Source organism: Amphiura filiformis, chromosome 15, assembly GCF_039555335.1.
Source record: "Amphiura filiformis chromosome 15, Afil_fr2py, whole genome shotgun sequence".
Taxonomy (NCBI): Eukaryota; Metazoa; Echinodermata; class Ophiuroidea; order Amphilepidida; family Amphiuridae; genus Amphiura; species Amphiura filiformis.
In genome coordinates, this window is record NC_092642.1 from 61,830,796 (window position 1) to 61,844,348 (window position 13,553).

At 38.2% G+C, this 13,553-nt stretch overlaps 1 protein-coding gene across 1 annotated transcript in view; it reads left to right on the forward strand.

The window, feature by feature from the left end:
• LOC140171090 (cadherin EGF LAG seven-pass G-type receptor 2-like) overlaps window positions 1-5,574 on the forward strand; it is a 29,898-nt gene extending 24,324 nt beyond the window's left edge. Inside the window, exons 13-18 of the mRNA XM_072194259.1 lie at window positions 133-300; window positions 1,049-1,248; window positions 2,103-2,232; window positions 3,078-3,169; window positions 3,815-3,908; window positions 5,488-5,574. Coding sequence (XP_072050360.1) covers window positions 133-300; window positions 1,049-1,248; window positions 2,103-2,232; window positions 3,078-3,169; window positions 3,815-3,908; window positions 5,488-5,574 — 771 coding nt within the window. The remainder of the gene's footprint in view (window positions 1-132; window positions 301-1,048; window positions 1,249-2,102; window positions 2,233-3,077; window positions 3,170-3,814; window positions 3,909-5,487) is intronic.
• Window positions 5,575-13,553: the final 7,979 nt, after the last annotated feature.

The following is a 13,553-nucleotide window of genomic DNA, read 5'->3' on the forward strand; positions in this document are numbered from 1 at the left end:
TGCATGGGCCTACATTTCCACAGGGATGTAGCTTGGCAGATGTAGCTAGGTAAGTGGGATAATTTTGCCCCTGGTAGATCACCAATGTGACTTTTTGCAAGTATATGATTCTTAACTTCTTTTTGTGCACAGGTTTCAGTGAGAGACGACAATGCATTTGTAATTCCTCCTTGCGCGGTGGAGACTACCGATATTACAGTGAGCGTGTTTCCGGCACATGATATTGCTCCCAGCTTTGAAAGTGACTTATACACAGGATCTGTACCTGAAGGAGCAGCAGTAGGAACGTTTATTGTACAGGTTTGTCTTATTCACAGGGGGCAGAGGGGACAAAATAAATTTTTGGGGGCACAGATGAAAAAAAATTGCTGTTGTATCATATAATATCTTCAAGCTTCCAAATAAGGCTTTGTGATGATTATTGCATAGCGTGCACAGATCTTGTATTTTACACTATTTTCGCCCATGATCGAGATAAAAAGGGCTTTATAGTTACAGTGTGCGTTCGCAGCGTGCAAACAATTTGTATTTTACACTATTTTGGCCCATTATAGGGATGAATTTTGGTGGAAAAGAGGCTCCTTGCCCCTTTCCTTTTCCTTTGCCCTCCAGATTTTCTCTTTCATTTTTTGTCAGAGGGGCACTTTTTTCTTTCATTTTTTGTCACCCTGCCACCCCGCTGGCTATACACTACTGCTTATTCATAAGTGCTTATGGAAGGTGATTCAATTTCATTTTATTTGGCTAGCTAGTCCAGTTGAAATTCCTACGCCTGTATGGTAGACATAAGCTTAATCTTTTTCACAGGGAGTATGAATTTTAAATGATGCTACCCAAATGGATGACTCCATAAGAAATCTACACCCCCTGTGTGACAGATTAAGATCATGTCTGCCATATAGGGGTTGTATGGATTTCAACTGGAATAACTCATTCTATATAAATCGGTTAGGTCGTGAGAAAGGAGAAAACTTTCATGATAATCCTCAATTAAAACTTCTCTATGTTTATTGAACACATAATAATGCAACCTCATTTTATTCCCAAGGTGACAGCTTTGAATGACGAAGGAACCACTGATAATATACTCTACCTACTGAAATCAGCTAGTAATGGTGGTGAAAACCTGTTTATAGTAGATAGTGATGACGGTGAAATAAAAGTGAATTCTGACACCATTGACAGAGAGCTTGTGTCTGAGTATACACTGTTTATAGAAGCACAGGATACAACAACAGCACCAGTATTGTAAGTTTAAACATCTCTTTTCTCTCTCATGTCCCTCTCTTTGTCTGTTTTCTGTCTGTCAGTGTGTCTGTACATTTGTGTGAACATCTGTCTGAATTTGCTGTTTTGTATGGAACACTGGACCCATCCTTAATAATATTAGTACTTGTAAATTTAGGGACTTCAGATTTTTTTTTTTTTTATATTAAGAGTTTTAAATGATAGGAATGGTTTTAAAATTCGTGACTATTTTGTTTGTGTAGGGGTGTGCATGTGGGTATATGTCATTCTGTTAAGTATTCTTCACAAAGTGGTACTTAAAAGGCTCATTCGGTGATCCCAGCTTAAAGGTGAAAAAATTACACCCAAAGGTGAAGGATAAGTCATTACAATTGTCATTAGGTATTTTTGAAATAAATAATTTGTCAAAAACAGAGAAAAACACCAGTATCGACAAAGTTGAAGCCCCATCTAGCACAACTATGACACTAATAAAGGTGCCAAAATCTGAGGTTTGATGGTTTTTACAATCCTCTGGATGAGCAAATCGCTGAATAGGCCTTTAAATAACTATAGGTTTTTAGGAACCTTGAAGTGGGGTTGAACTTGTAATGTAAACTTAGAAAGCATATAACTCCATCTAAAAAAACATTTTAAACCCATAATGATTATTAGGACGAGTAAGAAATGTCATGTTAGGCTAGACTGACCTGGTTCCATCCGATCGGGATACCCAAATTGGGAGTACAGAGCGCATCAGCAGGAAACCTTCACGTCAGGCTGGTCGCTACCATGACTGGCTATTTATACTTGACTGTCTGGATTTTTGCCATGGTTTAAACTAGAGCTGTATATATTTTGCTTATTCCTTTTAGGTCTGACACAACCACAGTTATTGTGACTATCACAGATATCAATGATAACTCGCCTGTTTTCCAGAAACCAGGCTACGATGCAACTTTACCCGAGGATGCTGGGATAGGATTTATAGTGATTACTGTCATAGTAAGTACACAGCAAACATAATATAACCCTAACCCTAACCAAGCTATGATGTAACTTGATCTGAGGATGCTAAGATAGGATATATAATGATTACTGTCATAGTATGAGTACCCACTACCCAGGAAACACAAAATAACCCTAACCCTAACCAAGCTATGATGCAACTTTACCTGTATGCATACAAGTGCCCAGGAAACACAAAATAACCCTAACCCTAACCCTAACTAAGCAATGATACAACTTTACCCTGAATATGCTAAGATATGATATATAGTGATTGTAACTGTCATAGTATGCATACAAGTACCCAGCACATACAAAATAATCCTAACCCTAACCAAGTTACAATGTAACTTTACCTGAGGATGCTAAGATAGGATTTATAGTGATTACTGTCATAGTATGAGTACCCAGCAAACACAAAATAACCCTAATCCTAACTTTAATCACCAAAATGTTCTTATTCCATGTTTTAAGTAAAATTGCTCAAGTGGATTTTAAAAGCAAAAATGTGAATCACAGTGACCATACTGCCAAAACTGACCGTATTCAGGCCTAACATTATTATGGTCTGATGAGAAAAATATGAGCTTTGACCTGATACCAAAATCTGTATTTTAATGAGGTAAAGTTGGTTGATGAGGCTGTCAATGGGTCATACATGTACATGTTTAATGTTACTACCAGTACATTTCTGCACAGGCTGATGATGCATATGCCTTGGTAATGGCATAAAAATAATGGGGTCACACCAGGATCATGCAATGTTATGCGGCTTGCTCAGCAAATGAGGTACCAATAGTTCATGACATGATCAACATTTTTCTCCCAATATTTTTTGTCAGGCGACAGATGATGATGAGAATCCTGATATCACATATACCATAATAGATTCCAATCCATCAGGAGCTCCATTCGTCATCTCGGATCCCCCAGAGTAAGTACATTGGTAGAATAATTAATGTATTTTCATTTATTTCACTTACAAAGATAAACAAAGTTTTAAAGAGACAGGATGAACAAAGAAGTTGCTTGTTTCCCTTATGAACCAGGCCAATTTACACTGATTTCAATGGGGCTAATTAGGTATTCATGCGGCCATATCTCGGGCCCTCATGATCCGATTCCCACCAAATTTGGACTGTGGATGTTTTTCATCATGTTCTACTGAAATATGGTCATGAAAATGCTGAAATGCAAAAAATGCAATCATGCAATATCCAAGTACAGCAGGCATCGAGTGTGTAAATTGTTCCACATGACATATCCCATAACACAGATCATTGTAAAGAGAACTTTTGTACTACAAGATGCAGTCATTATAGTTTTTAAATAACCTGCATGTGCGTCCGCATATTTGAATTTATTATCTGTGATTGAATTAAAATGCATTGCGTATAATCATGTTGTTACACTTCAGGGGTTAAGGACCAGAAGGTCCTATCTGCAATAGCTGCCCTATAGACATTTTGACAACTACTGCATTCTATATTGTACTTAATCTCCCAATATAACATCTGGCAGCTATTGCAGATGGGGCTTTCTGTCCTAAACCCCCGACTTTATGATTCTGTCTTTTCAGAGGTATTATTACTGTATCTGGTCCCCTGGAAACCGATCCCCCTAATGGTGTTGGATCTTATGTCATAACAATAAGGGCATCTGATGGAAAACAGGTAATAATTGCTAGATAGGCTTTTATGTGTGTATTCATGAGTCAGATTGAGCGTTTCAACTGGTTTAGTAAACATAGACAGTTTGCTAGATCGGCTCTCTAGAGCCCTGAGCACTGCCTGTCGATCTAACATTGTCTCTGATTGGTCAATTACGTGATATCTTCACTTTAATCACCAATCAGAATGGAGCTTTGCAAATAATTCACCCCAATTTTTTTGTGTGGTGAAATAATATTATTTTAACAATGTTGCTGATTGGTCCAATTGATAATGAAAACTTCTTTTTGACCAAAAAGGCAGGTAGTTCTCATGGGGTTAATCTTCAGGACTCTCTAGTTTTGTCCTGAAGAAGTGAGAGCTATACTCTGATCAGCTCTTAATAGGCGGGACTCATAACATCGTGTATTGATACAGAATGGCGTACACATAGCTAGGCGCAGCACCTACGCGAACTGCGCTTTGCGTTTTGCGCGAATGACCCGTGCTTTTGTGAACTTACGCGTGCGTAAGTTGGAACTTTATTGACTCGCGCAGTAACAAAAACCGAATAATTCCCGCCTATTAAGAGCTGATCATAGTATAGTCCTGATGGTAACTTGACAGTTCAAACCTGTTGAAACCCTCTATCTGTAACAGGTAATGGGACATTCCAGTCTCTCCTTGTCTATGGCGGAACCATGAAATGAGCAAATGGAGTGCTCTAAAAGAAATAGAACTAGAAATTGCTGTGGTTACTGACCGTGAACAAAATAGTGGATTAGCCATGTCAGGTCAAGAACTCGTATTCTGTCATTTTAGTCCAGTACATGTTCTTGCTACTGGTTCGACGTAACCTTAGCTAGTACACCTGCTGCGCAGGGGGAGTGGATATTTATTTACGTGCTGGTCACCCCACCATGGTTAGATGCACATACCTCAGGGGTCATTGCAGAAGCGTCCATGTAGCGATCCCTGGCAGTTTTTTGTATCTGTACAATTCTGCAACCAGTGTAACTACACTTTGGTATATATTGTACATACGCAAGATGAAGAAGCCTTAATTACGGTTCTGCATTGTGAATTTTTGTCTTCCTCCAAAGATTATATTCACATAAAAATAATAGCATTAATTTTCAGTTCCTTGACAATGGATCAATATCTTTATTTGAACTTTAAATGAGTTTCATATTTAAATAACAATCCATCTAATAACAAAATTTGACCTTTGTTTTGAATCATGTCAACATCACCAATTTTCATTGATCAGCTTACGAATTTGACCCAAAAACAGACCCTCTAGCCGTGTTCTAGGCCAAATCTGAGAACACCCTATAAACACTCATGACGTCATTAGTCAAGACTTTTATGCTCAAGGCTTGATCTGTATCATGCAATATTTAGGAAAATATGCTTTTGAACCCAAACAAATACTGGACACTGGATAAAGTCAATGCGTATGTGCAAGTCTCATCACTGTACCATGTAATTTCCCTTAATGACCTTGACCCCAAATCTGTGTACACCCATAGACCCTGGCTATAGCCAATGCCAATGTTTCATATAATGCATGCAATCACACTTTATCTCATTTACTTTGCAGATTGATATTATAACTCTCATTATTACAGTAACAGATGTCAATGACAATGGCCCAGTATTTGACCCCAAATCTATGTACACCCCATAGACCCTGGCTACTGCATGTAATGACACTTTGTCTCATTTTACCTTGCAGATTGATATTACAACTCTCATTATTACAGTAACAGATGTCAATGACAATGGCAATATAATTTCACTTATGACCTTTGACCTCAAATCTGTGTACACCCCATAGACCCTGGCTACTGCATGTAATCACACTTTGTCTCCTTTTACCTTGCAGATTGATATTACAACTCTGATTATCACAGTAACAGATGTCAATGACAATGGCCCAGTATTTGATCAGGACCCTTATAGATTAGATATGGAGGAAGAGAGCAGCACCCCAGTCTCAATTACAGTAAGTTTATATTTGATCAGGACCCTTATAGATTAGATATGGAGGAAGAGAGCAGCACCCCAGTCTCAATTACAGTAAGTTTATATTTGATCAGGATCCTTATAGATTAGATATGGAGGAAGAGAGCAGCACACCAGTCTCAATTACAGTAAGTTTATATTTGATCAGGACCCTTATAGATTAGATATGGAGGAAGAGAGCAGCACCCCAGTCTCGATTACAGTAAGTTTATATTTGATCAGGACCCTTATAGATTAGATATGGAGGAAGAGAGCAGCACCCCAGTCTCGATTACAGTAAGTTTATATTTGATCAAGACCCTTATAGATTAGATATGGAGGAAGAGAGCAGCACCCCAGTCTCTATTACAGTAAGTTTATATTTGATCAGGACCCTTATAGATTAGATATGGAGGAAGAGAGCAGCACCCCAGTCTCTATTACAGTAAGTTTATATTTGATCAGGACCCTTATAGATTAGATATGGAGGAAGAGAGCAGCACCCCAGTCTCTATTACAGTAAGTTTATATTTGATCAGGACCCTTATAGATTAGATATGGAGGAAGAGAGCAGCACCCCAGTCTCTATTACAGTAAGTTTATATTTGATCAGGACCCTTATAGATTAGATATGGAGGAAGAGAGCAGCACCCCAGTCTCTATTACAGTAAGTTTATATTTGATCAGGACCCTTATAGATTAGATATGGAGGAAGAGAGCAGCAACCCAGTCTCTATTACAGTAAGTTTATATTTGATCAAGACCCTTATAGATTAGATATGGAGGAAGAGAGCAGCACCCCAGTCTCGATTACAGTAAGTTTATATTTGATCAAGACCCTTATAGATTAGATATGGAGGAAGAGAGCAGCACCCCAGTCTCTATTACAGTAAGTTTATATTTGATCAAGACCCTTATAGATTAGATATGGAGGAAGAGAGCAGCACCCCAGTCTCAATTACAGTAAGTTTATATTTGATCAGGACCCTTATAGATTAGATATGGAGGAAGAGAGCAGCACCCCAGTCTCAATTACAGTAAGTTTATATTTGATCAAGACCCTTATAGATTAGATATGGAGGAAGAGAGCAGCACCCCAGTCTCAATTACAGTAAGTTTATATTTGATCAGGACCCTTATAGATTAGATATGGAGGAAGAGAGCAGCACCCCAGTCTCAATTACAGTAAGTTTATATTTGATCAAGACCCTTATAGATTAGATATGGAGGAAGAGAGCAGCACCCCAGTCTCAATTACAGTAAGTTTATATTTGATCAAGACCCTTATAGATTAGATATGGAGGAAGAGAGCAGCACCCCAGTCTCAATTACAGTAAGTTTATATTTGATCAGGACCCTTATAGATTAGATATGGAGGAAGAGAGCAGCAACCCAGTCTCAATTACAGTAAGTTTATATTTGATCAAGACCCTTATAGATTAGATATGGAGGAAGAGAGCAGCACCCCAGTCTCAATTACAGTAAGTTTATATTTGATCAAGACCCTTATGAATTATATATGGAGGAAGAGAGCAGCACCCCAGTCTCAATTACAGTAAGTTTATATTTGATCAGGACCCTTATAGATTAGATATGGAGGAAGAGAGCAGCAACCCAGTCTCTATTACAGTAAGTTTATATTTGATCAAGACCCTTATAGATTAGATATGGAGGAAGAGAGCAGCACCCCAGTCTCTATTACAGTAAGTTTATATTTGATCAAGACCCTTATAGATTAGATATGGAGGAAGAGAGCAGCACCCCAGTCTCAATTACAGTAAGTTTATATTTGATCAGGACCCTTATAGATTAGATATGGAGGAAGAGAGCAGCACCCCAGTCTCTATTACAGTAAGTTTATATTTGATCAGGACCCTTATAGATTAGATATGGAGGAAGAGAGCAGCAGCCCAGTCTCTATTACAGTAAGTTTATATTTGATCAGGACCCTTATAGATTAGATATGGAGGAAGAGAGCAGCACCCCAGTCTCAATTACAGTAAGTTTATATTTGATCAGGACCCTTATAGATTAGATATGGAGGAAGAGAGCAGCAACCCAGTCTCAATTACAGTAAGTTTATATTTGATCAGGACCCTTATAGATTAGATATGGAGGAAGAGAGCAGCACCCCAGTCTCAATTACAGTAAGTTTATATTTGATCAGGACCCTTATAGATTAGATATGGAGGAAGAGAGCAGCACCCCAGTCTCAATTACAGTAAGTTTATATTTGATCAGGACCCTTATAGATTAGATATGGAGGAAGAGAGCAGCAACCCAGTCTCAATTACAGTAAGTTTATATTTGATCAAGACCCTTATAGATTAGATATGGAGGAAGAGAGCAGCACCCCAGTCTCAATTACAGTAAGTTTATATTTGATCAAGACCCTTATAGATTAGATATGGAGGAAGAGAGCAGCACACCAGTCTCAATTACAGTAAGTTTATATTTGATCAAGACCCTTATAGATTAGATATGGAGGAAGAGAGCAGCAACCCAGTCTCAATTACAGTAAGTTTATATTTGATCAAGACCCTTATGAATTAGATATGGAGGAAGAGAGCAGCAACTCAGTCTCAATTACAGTAAGTTTATATTTGATCAAGACCCTTATGAATTAGATATGGAGGAAGAGAGCAGCACCCCAGTCTCAATTACAGTAAGTTTATATTTGATCAAGACCCTTATAGATTAGATATGGAGGAAGAGAGCAGCACCCCAGTCTCTATTACAGTAAGTTTATATTTGATCAAGACCCTTATCGATTAGATATGGAGGAAGAGAGCAGCACCCCAGTCTCTATTACAGTAAGTTTATATTTGATCAAGACCCTTATAGATTAGATATGGAGGAAGAGAGCAGCACCCCAGTCTCAATTACAGTAAGTTTATATTTGATCAAGACCCTTATAGATTAGATATGGAGGAAGAGAGCAGCACCCCAGTCTCTATTACAGTAAGTTTATATTTGATCAGGACCCTTATAGATTAGATATGGAGGAAGAGAGCAGCACCCCAGTCTCAATTACAGTAAGTTTATATTTGATCAAGACCCTTATAGATTAGATATGGAGGAAGAGAGCAGCACCCCAGTCTCTATTACAGTAAGTTTATATTTGATCAAGACCCTTATAGATCAGATATGGAGGAAGAGAGCAGCAACCCAGTCGTAATTACAGTAAGTTTATATTTGATCAGGACCCTTATAGATTAGATATGGAGGAAGAGAGCAGCAACCCAGTCTCAATTACAGTAAGTTTATATTTGATCAGATCAGGACCCTTATAGATTAGATATGGAGGAAGAGAGCAGCACCCCAGTCTCAATTACAGTAAGTTTATATTTGATCAAGACCCTTATAGATTAGATATGGAGGAAGAGAGCAGCACCCCAGTCTCAATTACAGTAAGTTTATATTTGATCAGGACCCTTATAGATTAGATATGGAGGAAGAGAGCAGCACCCCAGTCTCAATTACAGTAAGTTTATATTTGATCAGGACCCTTATAGAATTATATATGGAGGAAGAGAGCAGCAACCCAGTCTCAATTACAGTAAGTTTATATTTGATCAGGACCCTTATAGATTAGATATGGAGGAAGAGAGCAGCAACCCAGTCTCAATTACAGTAAGTTTATATTTGATCAGGACCCTTATAGATTAGATATGGAGGAAGAGAGGAGCACAGCAACCCAGTCTCAATTACAGTAAGTTTATATTTGATCAAGACCCTTATAGATTAGATATGGAGGAAGAGAGCAGCACCCCAGTCTCAATTACAGTAAGTTTATATTTGATCAGGACCCTTATAGATTAGATATGGAGGAAGAGAGCAGCACCCCAGTCTCAATAAGTATCAGTATAGTTTATATTTGATCAGTAAGACCCTTATAGATTAGATATGGAGGAAGAGAGCAGCAACCCAGTCTCAATTACAGTAAGTTTATATTTGATCAGATCCTATAGATTAGATATGGAGGAAGAGAGCAGCAACCCAGTCTCAATTACAGTAAGTTTATATTTGATCAGGACCCTTATAGATTAGATATGGAGGAAGAGAGCAGCAACCCAGTCTCAATTACAGTAAGTTTATATTTGATCAGGACCCTTATAGATTAGATATGGAGGAAGAGAGCAGCACCCCAGTCTCAATTACAGTAAGTTTATATTTGATCAGACCCTTATAGATTAGATATGGAGGAAGAGAGCAGCACCCCAGTCTCAATTACAGTAAGTTTATATTTGATCAGGACCCTTATAGATTAGATATGGAGGAAGAGAGCAGCACCCCAGTCTCTATTACAGTAAGTTTATATTTGATCAGGACCCTTATAGATTAGATATGGAGGAAGAGAGCAGCAACCCAGTCTCAATTACAGTAAGTTTATATTTGATCAGACCCTTATAGATTAGATATGGAGGAAGAGAGCAGCACCTCCAGTCTCAATTACAGTAAGTTTATATTTGATCAGGACCCTTATAGATTAGATATGGAGGAAGAGAGCAGCAACCCAGTCTCAATTACAGTAAGTTTATATTTGATCAGGACCCTTATAGATTAGATATGGAGGAAGAGAGCAGCAACCCAGTCTCAATTACAGTAAGTTTATATTTGATCAAGACCCTTATAGATTAGATATGGAGGAAGAGAGCAGCAACCCAGTCTCAATTACAGTAAGTTTATATTTGATCAAGACCCTTATAGATTAGATATGGAGGAAGAGAGCAGCACCCCAGTCTCTATTACAGTAAGTTTATATTTGATCAGGACCCTTATAGATTAGATATGGAGGAAGAGAGCAGCACCCCAGTCTCAATTACAGTAAGTTTATATTTGATCAAGACCCTTATAGATTAGATATGGAGGAAGAGAGCAGCACCCCAGTCTCAATTACAGTAAGTTTATATTTGATCAGGACCCTTATAGATTAGATATGGAGGAAGAGAGCAGCACCCCAGTCTCAATTACAGTAAGTTTATATTTGATCACGACCCTTATAGATTAGATATGGAGGAAGAGAGCAGCAACCCAGTCTCAATTACAGTAAGTTTATATTTGATCAAGACCCTTATAGATTAGATATGGAGGAAGAGAGCAGCACCCCAGTCTCTATTACAGTAAGTTTATATTTGATCAGGACCCTTATAGATTAGATATGGAGGAAGAGAGCAGCACCCCAGTCTCAATTACAGTAAGTTTATATTTGATCAGACGCCTATAGATTAGATATGGAGGAAGAGAGCAGCACCCCAGTCTCAATTACAGTAAGTTTATATTTGATCAAGACCCTTATAGATTAGATATGGAGGAAGAGAGCAGCACCCAGTCTCAAGTAAGTTTATAGATAAGTTTATATTTGAGGAAGAGAGCAGCAATTCCCAGTCTCAATTACAGACAGGACCCTTATAGATTAGATATGGAGGAAGAGAGCAGCACCCCAGTCTCAATTACAGTAAGTTTATATTTGATCAAGACCCTTATAGATTAGATATGGAGGAAGAGAGCAGCACCCCAGTCTCAAGACCCTTATAGATTACAGCAAGTTTTTATATTTGATCAAGACCCTTATAGATTAGATATGGAGGAAGAGAGCAGCAACCCAGTCTCAATTACAGTAAGTTTATATTTGATCAGGACCCTTATAGATTAGATATGGAGGAAGAGAGCAGCACCCCAGTCTCAATTACAGTAAGTTTATATTTGATCAAGACCCTTATAGATTAGATATGGAGGAAGAGAGCAGCACCCAGTCTCAATTACAGTAAGTTTATATTTGATCAAGACCCTTATAGATTAGATATGGAGGAAGAGAGCAGCACCCCAGTCTCAATTACAGTAAGTTTATATTTGATCAAGACCCTTATAGATTAGATATGGAGGAAGAGAGCAGCACCCCAGTCTCAATTACAGTAAGTTTATATTTGATCAAGACCCTTATAGATTAGATATGGAGGAAGAGAGCAGCACCCCAGTCTCAATTACAGTAAGTTTATATTTGATCAGGACCCTTATAGATTAGATATGGAGGAAGAGAGCAGCACCCCAGTCTCAATTACAGTAAGTTTATATTTGATCAGGACCCTTATAGATTAGATATGGAGGAAGAGAGCAGCACACCAGTCTCAATTACAGTAAGTTTATATTTGATCAAGACCCTTATAGATTAGATATGGAGGAAGAGAGCAGCACCCCAGTCTCAATTACAGTAAGTTTATATTTGATCAAGACCCTTATAGATTAGATATGGAGGAAGAGAGCAGCACCCCAGTCTCAATTACAGTAAGTTTATATTTGATCAGGACCCTTATAGATTAGATATGGAGGAAGAGAGCAGCACCTCCAGTCAGACCCTTATAGATTACAGTAAGTTTATATTTGATCAAGACCCTTATAGATTAGATATGGAGGAAGAGAGCAGCAACCCAGTCTCAATTACAGTAAGTTTATATTTGATCAAGACCCTTATAGATTAGATATGGAGGAAGAGAGCAGCACCCCAGTCTCAATTACAGTAAGTTTATATTTGATCAAGACCCTTATAGATTAGATATGGAGGAAGAGAGCAGCACCCCAGTCTCAATTACAGTAAGTTTATATTTGATCAAGACCCTTATAGATTAGATATGGAGGAAGAGAGCAGCACCCCAGTCTCAATTACAGTAAGTTTATATTTGATCAAGACCCTTATAGATTAGATATGGAGGAAGAGAGCAGCACCCCAGTCTCAATTACAGTAAGTTTATATTTGATCAAGACCCTTATAGATTAGATATGGAGGAAGAGAGCAGCACCCCAGTCTCAATTACAGTAAGTTTATATTTGATCAAGACCCTTATAGATTAGATATGGAGGAAGAGAGCAGCACCCCAGTCTCAATTACAGTAAGTTTATATTTGATCAGGACCCTTATAGATTAGATATGGAGGAAGAGAGCAGCACCCCAGTCTCAATTACAGTAAGTTTATATTTGATCAAGACCCTTATAGATTAGATATGGAGGAAGAGAGCAGCACCCCAGTCTCAATTACAGTAAGTTTATATTTGATCAAGACCCTTATGAATTAGATATGGAGGAAGAGAGCAGCACCCCAGTCTCAATTACAGTAAGTTTATATTTGATCAAGACCCTTATAGATTAGATATGGAGGAAGAGAGCAGCACCCCAGTCTCAATTACAGTAAGTTTATATTTGATCAAGACCCTTATAGATTAGATATGGAGGAAGAGAGCAGCACCCCAGTCTCAATTACAGTAAGTTTATATTTGATCAAGACCCTTATAGATTAGATATGGAGGAAGAGAGCAGCACCCCAGTCTCAATTACAGTAAGTTTATATTTGATCAGGACCCTTATAGATTAGATATGGAGGAAGAGAGCAGCACCCCAGTCTCAATTACAGTAAGTTTATATTTGATCAGGACCCTTATAGATTAGATATGGAGGAAGAGAGCAGCACCCCAGTCTCTATTACAGTAAGTTTATATTTGATCAGGACCCTTATAGATTAGATATGGAGGAAGAGAGCAGCACCCCAGTCTCAATTACAGTAAGTTTATATTTGATCAGGACCCTTATAGATTAGATATGGAGGAAGAGAGCAGCACCCCAGTCTCAATTACAGTAAGTTTATATTTGATCAAGACCCCTTTAGATTA